At 43.7% G+C, this 13,760-nt stretch overlaps 1 protein-coding gene across 1 annotated transcript in view; it reads right to left on the bottom strand.

Annotated features, from left to right (window-relative positions):
* napgb (N-ethylmaleimide-sensitive factor attachment protein, gamma b) overlaps positions 1-13,051 on the bottom strand; it is a 28,118-nt gene extending 15,067 nt beyond the window's left edge. The window contains exons 1-5 of the mRNA XM_059976379.1: positions 12,998-13,051; positions 12,839-12,913; positions 9,491-9,558; positions 7,119-7,203; positions 3,885-3,902 (exon numbers count right to left, since the gene is read on the bottom strand). Coding sequence (XP_059832362.1) covers positions 3,885-3,902; positions 7,119-7,203; positions 9,491-9,558; positions 12,839-12,891 — 224 coding nt within the window. The 5' untranslated portion in view covers positions 12,892-12,913; positions 12,998-13,051. The remainder of the gene's footprint in view (positions 1-3,884; positions 3,903-7,118; positions 7,204-9,490; positions 9,559-12,838; positions 12,914-12,997) is intronic.
* Positions 13,052-13,760: the final 709 nt, after the last annotated feature.

Here is a 13,760-nt window from a genome sequence, read left to right as displayed (position 1 = left end):
TCAATGATCACCAACATCTAATCCCACAGCATTAACAGAGTCCAGGAGGTATTCAGCATCAACCTGAAATCTAACTAGGCCATTCACCCAAATAGACAGTGGTGTTAGAAAGACTGTGAACCCTCTCTATTTCTGCATAAATATCACCTAAATTGTGATCAGATCTTCAGACAAGACCCAAAACTAGATAAGGAGAACCTAATTAAATAAATTACAAAAGAAACATTATACTTTTTCATTTATTTATTGAGAAAAGTTATCCAATGCTACATGTATTTGTTGGAAAAGGTATGTGAACATCTGGAGTAATGCCTTCTATAAAAGCAATTTGGAGTCAGGTGTGCCAATCAATGAGATGAGATTGGAGGTGTGGGCTGTAGAGATGCCCCTCCCTATTAAAAAGACAGTCAAAGGTTACTGACAGCCTGCTCTTCTGAAGAAATATCTGTTTATGTGTACCATGCCTCAATCAAAACAACTTTAAAATGACCTGTTACGAACCCCGTAACTGGGAGACTTACCAGCAAAGATAGAGACGTCCGTTGAAGTCTGATGATACTATTTTTTAACAGTACTTATTAGTAAAAATACACAAAAATAATATCAATGCAAATATACCGATAATATATAATCAATAAGAAATAAGCTCTATCGTTGTCTTGGGGAGAATGTATTGTCCGATGGAAATATAAAGTTCACTGCAGTTCCACAAGCTGCCGTCTTTTGGTTGTCACTGTGGGGGGGGGGGGGGGGGGGAAGAGAGAGAGGGAGAGGGGGGAAGAGAGAGAGGGAGGGGGGGAAGAGAGAGAGGGAGGGGGGGAAGAGAGAGAGGGAGGGGGGGAAGAGAGAGAGGGAGGGGGGGAAGAGAGAGAGGGAGGGGGGGGAAGAGAGAGAGGGAGGGGGGGAAGAGAGAGAGGGAGGGGGGGAAGAGAGAGAGGGAGGGGGGGAAGAGAGAGAGGGAGGGGGGGAAGAGAGAGAGGGAGGGGGGAAGAGAGAGAGGGAGGGGGGAAGAGAGAGAGGGAGGGGGGAAGAGAGAGAGGGAGGGGGGAAGAGAGAGAGGGAGGGGGGAAGAGAGAGAGGGAGGGGGGAAGAGAGAGAGGGAGGGGGGAAGAGAGAGAGGGAGGGGGGGAAGAGAGAGAGGGAGGGGGGAAGAGAGAGAGGGAGGGGGGAAGAGAGAGAGGGAGGGGGGAAGAGAGAGAGGGAGGGGGGAAGAGAGAGAGGGAGGGGGGAAGAGAGAGAGGGAGGGGGGAAGAGAGAGAGGGAGGGGGGAAGAGAGAGAGGGAGGGGGGAAGAGAGAGAGGGAGGGGGGAAGAGAGAGAGGGAGGGGGGAAGAGAGAGAGGGAGGGGGGAAGAGAGAGAGGGAGGGGGGAAGAGAGAGAGGGAGGGGGGAAGAGAGAGAGGGAGGGGGGAAGAGAGAGAGGGAGGGGGGAAGAGAGAGAGGGAGGGGGGAAGAGAGAGAGGGAGGGGGGAAGAGAGAGAGGGAGGGGGGAAGAGAGAGAGGGAGGGGGGAAGAGAGAGAGGGAGGGGGGAAGAGAGAGAGGGAGGGGGGAAGAGAGAGAGGGAGGGGGGAAGAGAGAGAGGGAGGGGGGAAGAGAGAGAGGGAGGGGGGAAGAGAGAGAGGGAGGGGGGAAGAGAGAGAGGGAGGGGGGAAGAGAGAGAGGGAGGGGGAAGAGAGAGAGGGAGGGGGAAGAGAGAGAGGGAGGGGGGAAGAGAGAGAGGGAGGGGGGAAGAGAGAGAGGGAGGGGGGAAGAGAGAGAGGGAGGGGGGAAGAGAGAGAGGGAGGGGGGAAGAGAGAGAGGGAGGGGGGAAGAGAGAGAGGGAGGGGGGAAGAGAGAGAGGGAGGGGGGAAGAGAGAGAGGGAGGGGGGAAGAGAGAGAGGGAGGGGGGAAGAGAGAGAGGGAGGGGGGAAGAGAGAGAGGGAGGGGGGAAGAGAGAGAGGGAGGGGGGAAGAGAGAGAGGGAGGGGGGAAGAGAGAGAGGGAGGGGGGAAGAGAGAGAGGGAGGGGGGAAGAGAGAGAGGGAGGGGGGAAGAGAGAGAGGGAGGGGGAAGAGAGAGAGGGGGGGAAGAGAGAGAGGGAGGGGGGAAGAGAGAGAGGGAGGGGGGAAGAGAGAGAGGGAGGGGGGAAGAGAGAGAGGGAGGGGGGAAGAGAGAGAGGGAGGGGGGAAGAGAGAGAGGGAGGGGGGAAGAGAGAGAGGGAGGGGGGAAGAGAGAGAGGGAGGGGGGAAGAGAGAGAGGGAGGGGGAAGAGAGAGAGGGAGGGGGGAAGAGAGAGAGGGAGGGGGGAAGAGAGAGAGGGAGGGGGGAAGAGAGAGAGGGAGGGGGGAAGAGAGAGAGGGAGGGGGGAAGAGAGAGAGGGAGGGGGGAAGAGAGAGAGGGAGGGGGGAAGAGAGAGAGGGAGGGGGGAAGAGAGAGAGGGAGGGGGGAAGAGAGAGAGGGAGGGGGGAAGAGAGAGAGGGAGGGGGGAAGAGAGAGAGGGAGGGGGGAAGAGAGAGAGGGAGGGGGGAAGAGAGAGAGGGAGGGGGGAAGAGAGAGAGGGAGGGGGGAAGAGAGAGAGGGAGGGGGGAAGAGAGAGAGGGAGGGGGGAAGAGAGAGAGGGAGGGGGGAAGAGAGAGAGGGAGGGGGGAAGAGAGAGAGGGAGGGGGGAAGAGAGAGAGGGAGGGGGGAAGAGAGAGAGGGAGGGGGGAAGAGAGAGAGGGAGAGGGAACAATGAATTGTTGAGGGAACAATGAATTCAATAATGTATCAAGCATTTTACAGGAGAATGTCAGGGTAGCAGTCTGTCACCTGAAGTTCAATAGAAGTTGGATAATGCATCAAGACAATGATCCAAAAGACAAGAGAAAGTCAACAACAGAATGGTTTATAAAAAAGAAAATGTGTGTTTGGGAAATGGACGTCAAAGTCCTGATCTTAATCCTATAAAAATGTTGTGGAAGGACCTGAAGCAAGCAGTTCATTCAAGGAAGCCCACCAACATCCCAGAGTTGAAACAGTTTTGTGAGGAGGAATGGCCTAAAATTCCTCCAAGCCAAAGTGCAGGACTAATCAACAGTTACCAGAAACGTTTCGTTGAAGTTATTGCTGTACAAAGGGGTCACAGCAGTTGCTCAAAGCAAAGGTTTACAAACTTTTTCCAACAAATACATGTAATATTGAATCATCTTTCTCAGTAAATAAATTAACAAGTATAATGTCTTGTGTTACTTATTTAACTGGGTTCTAGTTTTAGGACTTGGGGGTAAAGATCTGATTACATTTTAGGTCATATTTATGCAGAAATGCAGAAAATTCTACAGGGTCCACAAAATTTCTAGCACCACTGAAGAGGTTACAATAACAATCAGAAACTAGGTACTCTGTGGTGAAATGATACAACCTGCAAGACAAATTAGAAATTTAACAAAATATTCTCCATGTCCCACAATGAATGCTGCTCCGAACAAAGCAGTTGTTTTCACCACCTTAAACATTCAGTCCTTGCATCAGTGGTACATACAGTGGCTTCAAGTCTATTATCTACTAGATGAATTGCAGCAAACCTGCAAGTCCTTAACATTATTTCCCAAACGAGAAAATTCTAACACCTGGAAAGTAGACATTATGCATTAGAATATCATAAGACCATAAAACATAGGAGCATAACTGGGCCATTCGGACCATTGAGTCTGCTCCACCATTTCATCTTGGCTGATCCTTTTTCCCTCTCAACCCCATTTTTCTGCCCTCTTTCCGTAATCTTCCAACACTTCTTCAAGTTTGACTTGAAATCATTTGAAATGTGCTGGAAAGTACAAGTACTCCAACTTCATCATGTAATTTAAAATTTAACTGTAGGAAAGTAGTCACAATTCCAAGATACAATGAAAATAAATGAAATTTACTTACTTTGCAGCGTGAAAGAAACTAGAGTGAGCAGACAGTTAAGGAAGACAAATAAAGTATTGATGACAAAAGACATTACAGGTGTTTATTTGAGTTCATCATTCCAATTTTGTCATTATCTTATAAAATTTAAATTTCATGTTAATTTCATAAAACTAAAACCCTCTTAACCTATAGCACTTCACAAGTATTCTAACAGCCTATTACAAACCTAAATTTTAAGTGGCACCCTTAAATGTATATTGTGAATTTTAATAATGATCACAGTTATAAATTTGAAAATGATTCTAAGGTAAATCAAGATTCAGGAGAAAGGGGTCCGAGAGATATGGACCAAATGCAGGTAATGGGATCCGCTTCCTGACTTTTATTATTATATCTTTAAGTTATCAGTCACCAATTCCTCTGCAAGATGAGAGATATGTGAGATAGCATATCAGTTTTACCTTGAATGAAGTTATGCTATTTTACATCAATAAAAAAAACAAATCAGATTGGAGTTTAATATCTCATGTAGAATTCTGAACTTAAGCTAGCGCAAATTTCTCTTAGTATAGAAGTGTCACATTAAGATTACACACAGAAATCTAGACGTTATGTTGCAGTTGTACAAGACTGCAGCATTGTGTACAGATACTCACGTCACAGAAAAGACATCATTAAGCTGGGAAGAGTGCAAAGATAATTTAACAAAGGTACCAAGTTGAGGGAGTTGTTAACTAGACTAGGATTTTATGCTTGGAGCACATAAGATTGAAAGGTGACCTTGTAGAGGTGCAAATATCATGAGTGGCACACACTCTGTGGCCACTTTATTAGGTACATTCTGGTCATTCTCCTCTGTCCTCTCTCACTAACAAGGCATTGTTGTCCACAGAACTGCTGATCGCTGGATTTTTTTTTTTGTTTTTCACGATTCTCTGTAAGCTCTAGAGACTGCTGTGCTTGAAAATTCCAGATCAGCAATTTCTGAGATACTCAAACCAGTCTGCCTTCAACGATCATTCCACAGTCAAAGTCACTTAGATCACATTTCTTTCTCATTCTGATGTTTGGTCTGAACAACAATTGAACCTCTTAACCACGGCTATATGATTTTATGCACTGAGTTGTTGCTACATGACTGGCTAATTAGATATTTGCATTAACAGGTGTAACTAATAAAACGACACTGAGTGTAGATTGGGAAAGGAAGTCCAAATCTACAGGGTATAAGAGAGGAAGGATTTAAAAGGAACCTGAGGAGCAACTTCATACACATAGAGGGTACACTGTGTGTGGGGCTTTTCCTTTAGACAGACTCTATGGTATTTCCTTGTTTCATGGCTGCCTATAGGAAGACTAATTCCAGGGTTGTATTCAGTATACATATACTTTGAAACTGATAAAATTTGCTACGAGAGGAAGTGGTTGAGGTAGGCATGATACAACACTTAAAGGACATAGGACAGGTACATGGATAGGAAAGGGCTATGGACCCAAAAAGAGCAAATGAGACTAGCTTAGATGAGCATCTTGATCAGCATGGATGAGTTGGCTTGAATGGTCTGCTTCTTTGTTGCATTACTCTGACTCAGACTTGTGTTTTGCTAAAGGTCTTTGCAATAAAACACTAATTGCTTCTCTCTTTTGATTTCCAACAGGTTTTGCTTGTAATTCAGGTTTCCAGCATTTTGCTTCTGCTTATATGCTTCATTTACTGGAATGGGCTGTCTTCCAATTCAAGGGCAAAGTCCAATAACTGAGCAAAGTCTGACAAATTCAACTGAAAAATCAGAGAAACTCCAAACGGTTCCAAAAGGTATTGACAATGTAAACAAAATGTCCCACCACCAAAAACCCCTAAGGATGACCAACTAAAAACTAAATCTGAAATTTTATAAATACAAAATCTAACCAACTACACTCAAAAACATATAATGAAGTAGTCTATTTCAGTGGAAATACCAATTAAATATTTACACAATTCTTCCCGGCAGTTTTATATGAACATATGGAAAAATAGCAAGTCAAATGGCCCCTAAGGCTGTTTCAGAATTTAATAAGATCACAACTGACCTTCTAAGTCAACTCCAATTATTCCTTCCTATCCCTCGTGATAAAGTTTAAGGGAATTGGGGCATTCTCAGATTCCTGTAAATAAAGGGTTAAGTACTGACTATCTGTAATGTCTCACCACTGCTTCTTTGGAGCAAGATAAGGGTTAAAGTTCACACAGATCCACATAGAAGTCTCCTGATTTTTCACACCTTTTGGTTTCGACAAAAGGCGGTACCTGACGGAAATTAACAGGACATTCCTTTCTTAATTAAAGCATAAATTGGTGATGTTCTTATCTTTGTAATTAAGTTTTGGCTCCAACAAAACAGGTAGGACATTCCTTTTCTTAATTAAAGTGGCTAGAGTGTCTATCCAACTGACTGTTCTTTCGTATCAATAGTGCATTGACTCAGCTGGAATGTTTATCAAACTGATTATTCTTTTGTATCGGTGGCCTTGTAAATTGTAACAATTCTGATGTCAGGCAGTGAGCTTTTTGAACTGCCAGAAGGATGAGAACGCTTCTCCCCTGATGTCCAGACCAAGTTCACTCGCCGGCTGAGCTCAAAGAAATAAATTGATAAGCAACGATCTTTTTGTGCTGTTGTTATTTGATCCGGCAAATTTACGTTTACACTCGATTCCTTAGAGCACAAAATTCTATTTACCCCAGCTATGACTACATTTAATAACAGAGTATCTGTACTGTTCAGGACTGAATATTTCTAAAAATGAAAATATTAATCTTCTCCCAAGAACAATCCCCTAGTACTCCACCCAGAAGAAACTATCTCAGAAAAACATCTCACAATCAACCCTCCCAATTACTTCAAAAGGCAGGAGTCCTCTCAAAAGACTTCAATTAATTATGTACCCGGACAAAAGAATCCATAACATCTTCTGACAACTTTAAACTTCTCATAGACTAAAATAACCTCATAGAATATTTGCAAGAATTAGTTTAAAATATATTAGATAAAGAATCGAGAAGTGGTTTTCTTCAGAGCAGAACCGTCATTTATCTGATAACATGATAAAAGGACACAAAATGCTGGTGGAAGGGTCTTGGCCCAAAACGTCGACTGTACTTCTTCCTATAGATGCTGCCTGGTCTGCTGCGTCCTACCAGCATTTTGTGTGTGTTGCTTGAATTTCCAGAATCTGCAGATTCCTCGCGTTTACATGACAAAAGGATACGCTCTGTTGTTCTGATGTGATTCGGCTTCTTTTAGGAAGGCATCCTTAGCTTGGTCATATTGCTTTGCATTTTTAAATGCAACAGCTGTAGCAAAATAAGTACAAGAGGGAGTTACATAAAGAGGATCCTACTTTATTATGGTACCTTGTGGAGAGGAATAAGAGTTAAAAAAAATAGAAGCAAATAATTTAATCCAGCCTCCCTTCCCCACCCAACATACACCACAACAATAAAAAACCCTGGGCAACCTCTCATGCATCTCAAATAGGACAAGACTTTTAACTGACAGAAAAGATGAATAATCTGAAGCAAAAGAATGAGCTGCTGGAGATACTCAGACAGCATCTGTAATAGGAAATAGACAGTTGATATTTCAGTTCAAGAACATTTATATGGGCCGATGAAGTCCAAATGAAGGGTCTTGATGCAAAATACCAACTGTCAATTTTCCTCTACACAGATTTTGGCTAACTAAAATTACTTCAGCAGCTAATCATAACCACAAAAGATCCTGTAGATGCTGGAAATCCAGAATAACACACACAAAATGCAGGAGGAACTCTACAGGTCAGGCAGCATCCATGGAAAGAAATAAACAGTTGACATTCTGGGCCGAAACCTTTCATCAAGAGGGTCTTTACCTGAAATGTTAACTGCTTAATCCTTTCCATAGATGCAGCTTACCTGCTGAGTTCCTTCAGCATCTTGTGTGTTACTCCTGCAGTTCATTTTTTGCTCCAAATTCCAGCATCTGCGGTCTCTTGTATTTCTGAACTGGGAAAATTTGATGCCAGCTAATTCTCTGCAGTCAGGAAACACTGCCAATCTTAAGCAATCCCCAAGGCACTGCATAGCTTTTAGGTACTTAGAAGAAGGTTCGGAGGGGATGTCGGGGTAAGTTTTCAACACAGAAAATGGTAGAATGGCCAACACAAGAAGAAGGCACAGTTTTAAGGTGCTTAGAAGTAGGTACAGAGGAGATGTCAGGGGTAAGTTGTTTCTTTATATATGCAGAGAGTGGTGAGTGCGTGGAGTGGGCTGCCATTAACAATGGTGGAGGTGGATACAATAGGGTCTTTTAAGAGACTCTTAGATAGGTACACGGAGCTTAGAAAAAGAGAGGGCTATGCAGTACTGTAATTCTCGGCTGTTTCTAGAGTAGGTTACATGATCAGCACAACATTGAGGGCCGAAGGGCCTGTAATGTGTTGTAGATTTCTATGTTCTATGTAGATTAGTAACTACAAAATAATACTTGTTTTATTGCAACAAAATGATTTTCAATTCATACAAACATAAGAAATCGGAACGGGGTAGGCCATCTGGCCCGACGAGCCTGCTCCACCATTCAATAAGATCATGGCTGATTTGACTGTGGACTCATCTCCACCTACCTGCCTTTCCCCCCCATAACCCTCAATTCTAAACAATCTTAATAGAGATGTTTTAACAGATTTGTGGATTTTAAATTGTTGACATCAGGCCTGAACACACCACTTTTTACATCAGCCGCACAGCAGTGGAAACTGCAGGCAGTTTCAGACTCCTGGGAACGCACATCTCACACAGTCTTTCATGGTTCCACACAATCGTGAAAATGTAACAACACGTCTACATTCTGAAGATATTGAAGAGATCTATACTCGCTTGTGTCATTCTATATATGGGCAATAGAGACCATCCTAACGTGCTACATCACTGCACAGTAAGCAAGCTGCACTGTGATGGACAGGAAGGCTCTACAACGGACAGTCAAAACTATCCATTGCATCCCCAATACCAGCGTACCTACCAGCAGTGGCACATATACAGAAAGGTGCCGGAAAAGGGCCAGTAACCTCATGAAGTTCTCCACCAACCCAACATAGCCTGTTTGTCCCACTCCCATCAGGACTGAGGCTATGTATCCACGCCAACATCACCACACTCTATAACAGTTTCTTTCCCCAAGCAGTTAGGGTGATCAACACCTCCACCCTCTACACCCCCAACCACCACTACTTTATCATTTCCTGTTAGCCATTTTATGTTCTGATACTATTGTGCCTCGTGTCACTTCATGGACATACAATCAATTTATGTATACAAGCTACCTTGTATATTTATATAGACTGTATTTTATTATTGCATTCTTTATCTTTTTGGGGGTTTTTTGCGCTGCAGTGGAACCAGAGTAACGATTATTTCTTTCTCCTTTACACTTGTGTACTGGAAATTATATTAAATAATCTTGATCTTGACAACCAAGCATTTTAGATTTAGGTACATGTATTGTTAGGAATAACAACATACAAATTTCATTGCAAAATAATTAAAAACACAAGTTTCTGATAAACTCAAGAATTACTGCCACAGTGGACACTTTTCCTACCTGCCTTTGCATATTCAGATGCTGCACCGTCATAATCAGGCCTCCATTTTAAAAAGCCGGTTTTTAGACTGGAAGTAAAACAATCAATATTAAAAATTGTATTAATATATTTTCACAGGCACAAAAACAAATTTGGATTAGACTAAATACATTACATTGAATAGACATGTTAGATACAATTCCATAAGACCATAAGGCAAGGAGCAGAATTAGGTCATTTGGCCCATCATGTCTGCTCTGCAATTCATAGCTGATCCTTTTCTTCCCCACCCCCAACCCCATTCCTCAGCCTTCTCCTCGTAACCTTTGATGCCATGTCCAACCAAGAGCCTATCAATCTCTGCCTTAAATACACCCCTCAACCAGGCTTCCACAGCTGCCTGTGGTAACAAGTTCCACAAATTCACCACCCTCTGGCTAAAGAATTTTCTCCACATCTTTATTTTAAATAGAGGCCCTTCTATACTGAGGCAGTGCTCTCTTGTCCTAGACTCCCTCACCATGGGAAACATCCTTTCCACATCTAGTCTGTCTAGGCCTTTTAACATTCAAAAGGTTTCAATGAGATCCCCCCCCCCCTCATCCATCTAAATTCTAGCAAGTACAGACCCAGAGCCATTAACCATTCCTCATATAATAACCCTATCGTTCCCAGAACTCTTTGAAACCTATTAAAGATCCGAACTGGCGTAACAGTATAATTTTAAAATTAGCAGATGATACCAAGTTTGATGATGATGATGACAACAATGATGATGATGGCTGGTTCTTTGCAAACATCAGCAGGAAGAAGAGTCCTCAGAGGTGATGGCACTATCATTGGTGACCGTACGGGACCTGTCATTTCACCCCTTCTCCTTCGCTCTAGAACTTTCTTCCCCCATGCGCTGCATAGGTTTATAGTGAAGACTGGTATGCGAGGAGTGATTTCACTCTTCAGGCCAGGGGATATTCCACAACAGCACAGCAAACTACGACTGTGATGACCACAAGGCTGTAGTTGGAGTATCAGAATTTTCTTTCTCTTAGACAGATTGCTCAGCAAGGCTAACAAGTCCCATCTAATTGGGTTTGGAATTGGAGTTGTCCTTCTCCTAAGCTGGCTGCCAGCCAAGGCAGATGTGCCTAGCATGCCCACCCAGTTATACCGCTGGACAATTGGTCGCGCCATGACACAGCAAACTCAGTAAGAACAGTAACACTGAAGGCGCTTCTATGGGTACAGTAGTGTAGGAGATGCCATATGCGAGTGACCATCTGCATGGCAAGCCAAACAGTGGTCCTGCAGCAATCACTACACCTGGAAAGGAGAGGCTATATAAGACACTTCACCTTCTTTAAGTGAGCAAGAGATCCAGCCCAGGGCTCACCCTCATCCGTTTAAATTTAAAAATATGGCAAACAAACTTTAGAAAGACGTTGACTACAAAATTGGTAAATGTTTTACTGAAAAAAGGTAAAGTGAAGGAAGAATGAGGAAAACAGTAATGAACTAATGGGTGTTGGATTTGGGAACTGGGATATCTGCTATATTAGATTTAACCAAGATGGAGACATGCTAAGTTCAAAGAAAATGTATTATCAAAGTACACTTGTCAACACATACAACTCTGAGATTTGTTTTCTTGTGGGTATACTCAATTAAGTGCAATGACCATAAGAGTCAATGAAAGACTGCATCCAACAAGGCAGACAACCAATGTGTAAAAGACAACTGTTCAAATACAAAACATAATAGTAAATAAATAAACAATACGTTTCCAGAACATGAGATGAAGTCTTTGAAGGTGAGTCCATAAGTGGTGGGAATAGTTCAGTGATGGAGTAAATGAAGTTGAGCGAAGTCATCCTCTCTGGTTCTAGAGCCTGATGGTTGAGGGGTAATAACTGCTACTGAACTTTGTGGTGTGAGCCCTGAAGATCCTGTACCACAGTGGTTTCATATCGTTTCATACTGCCAAGTCATATTGTTTCTTCACGGCCTGGTAGCACGTGCTTTCCGGCCCGATGGTTGGGGACCACTGCTGTACCATCTCCCTAATGGTAGCATCAATGAGAGCATGGCCTGGATCGTGGGGTGTCCCTGATAATGGATTCTGCTTTCCTGCAGCAACACTTCATGTAGATGTTGGGGAGGTGAAAGGGCAGATGAAGATAACTTGAAAAATGAGGATGAGTCTCATCCTTGTTAGAGAAAACGAATAGACATTATTCTTAAATGGTGAAAAACTGAAAGCCTTGGTGGTCAGGTATCCTTCAACATGATCGGTTGCTCTACCAGCATATTAGCATTTAATGATTCAAGAAGCCAAATGATACATTGATATTTATGTCATGAGAATTTGTGTCGAGATGTCTTGATTCATTATGCTGCAGGACCCTGCTAGGCTCATATCTAAAGTATTGCTCTCACCAATGCAGCATACTGCCCACATTAGGCTCACCAGGTTAATTCCTGGGTTGGCAGTTATGTCTCATGATAGAAACCAAATAAACCCAACTCTATATTACCTACTTTAGCGGAAGAAAAGTCAGCTCATTGAGCTATACAAATTTCTTATGGGGCTGAAAGGATAGATGCAAAATTCTTGGGGATGTCCAGAACCAGGGAGTTCAACAGCTCAAAATAAGGAGAAGGCATTCAAGACAAGGATACTTTGTTTTACCCAGAAGCAATTGAATCACTGGTTTTGTCTACCAAAATGGCTGTGGAGTATACTTGGCAGGAGTTAATCACCAAATATTTTCATGGAGGAAATCAATAGGAATTTACAATGTAAGAGAATCAAGATGCAAGACAATATGCATAGAAGAGTGATGCCGAAGTACAAGATCATTAATAAGCATTTAATGATTGAGGAATGCGAGGGGTCGAAATGTTTTCATTTCTTTGTTTAAGCTAAAAATAGGAACTCCAAAAAAAATCTCATAGGGCCCTTGTCACTATTAATCAAAAAAGAGTACTCAAGCAATTATGGCAAACTTTATGAAACTGGTTGGAGCCAATACACAGAGGATCATTGCAATAATCCTACTCGTCCCAAAGGCGATAGGTGCAACATTGGCGGCGCTCACCAGATGAACGTACGATTTACCTCATCCAATTAATACAGACTGCGCACGCACTTCCTCACAGAACATCATGGGAGTTGCAGTACAAACTCGCTCCCCCGACAGTGACATCTGATCTAAAAGACTACAATTCCCAGGAATACCCCGCGCCCACACGGAGGGGACCAGGCCGGCGTCTGCGGGCGTCTCAGGTTGAGGTGAAGCACTTGAAACCGCCTCTAACTCAAAGGGACAGTAATCGTCCAACACTCACTGGCAAAAAATTGTCTCGCTTACCATTTCTCGGCGGCTGCTATGTGTTCCAGCGCCTCGTTTATCTTTTGAGCCATCTTGTCTCTCTCTTAGATAGACCTTAAAACCAATTAAAAAATAAAACGGTATGTCAACAGAACAACCAAACAACTCGTACCACCGACCAGAATAAACCTGACTGACTGTTCTTCACTGGACCATCCCGTGTTTGTTGTTTGACGCAATGACTTGTATATTATTAACGACGAGCCGACGCAGGACTACGCAAGCGCAAAGCAACTGCGCTGCGAGTCCCAGCAAATCGCGCAAGCGTGCGTCTGCCGGTAATCCGTCTACAGCGCAAGCGCAAAGCAACTGCGCTGCGCGTCCCAGCAAATCGCGCAAGCGTGCGTCTGCCGGTAATCCGTCTACAGCGCAAGCGCAAAGCAACTGCGCTGCGCGTCCCAGCAAATCGCGCAAGCGTGCGTCTGCCGGTAATCCGTCTACAGCGCAAGCGCAAAGCAACTGCGCTGCGCGTCCCAGCAAATCGCGCAAGCGTGCGTCTGCCGGTAATCCGTCTACAGCGCAAGCGCACGAAAAGTTTCGGCAGATTTGGGTCTGGTGAGACCGTAGGCGCCCGATCAACGTGATTATGGTCACATTGGAGCAAAGGACTGATTAATGATGCTTTACTAAGAGGAGTAAATTATGTTCAGACTTCAAAGGAATTAATGGTTTTTTTCTAATGTCCCAATGGAAAATAAAAACCTGGTTCAAATCTTGTCACAGAGAAGAGAAAATCTGCAGATGCTGGAAATCCAAGCAATACACACAAAATGCTGGAGGAACTCAGCTGGCCAGACAGCATCTATGGAAAAGAATACAGTTGACAGTTCAGGCTGAAGAGGCTGCCTGGCCTGCTGAGTTCCTCCAGCATTTTGTGTGTGTTGCTTGGTTCAAATCTTGT

This window comes from Hypanus sabinus, chromosome 1 (assembly GCF_030144855.1).
Source record: "Hypanus sabinus isolate sHypSab1 chromosome 1, sHypSab1.hap1, whole genome shotgun sequence".
Taxonomy (NCBI): domain Eukaryota; kingdom Metazoa; phylum Chordata; class Chondrichthyes; order Myliobatiformes; family Dasyatidae; genus Hypanus; species Hypanus sabinus.
Note: the sequence above shows the minus strand (reverse complement) of the source record. Positions and strands in the feature narration are given on the sequence as shown.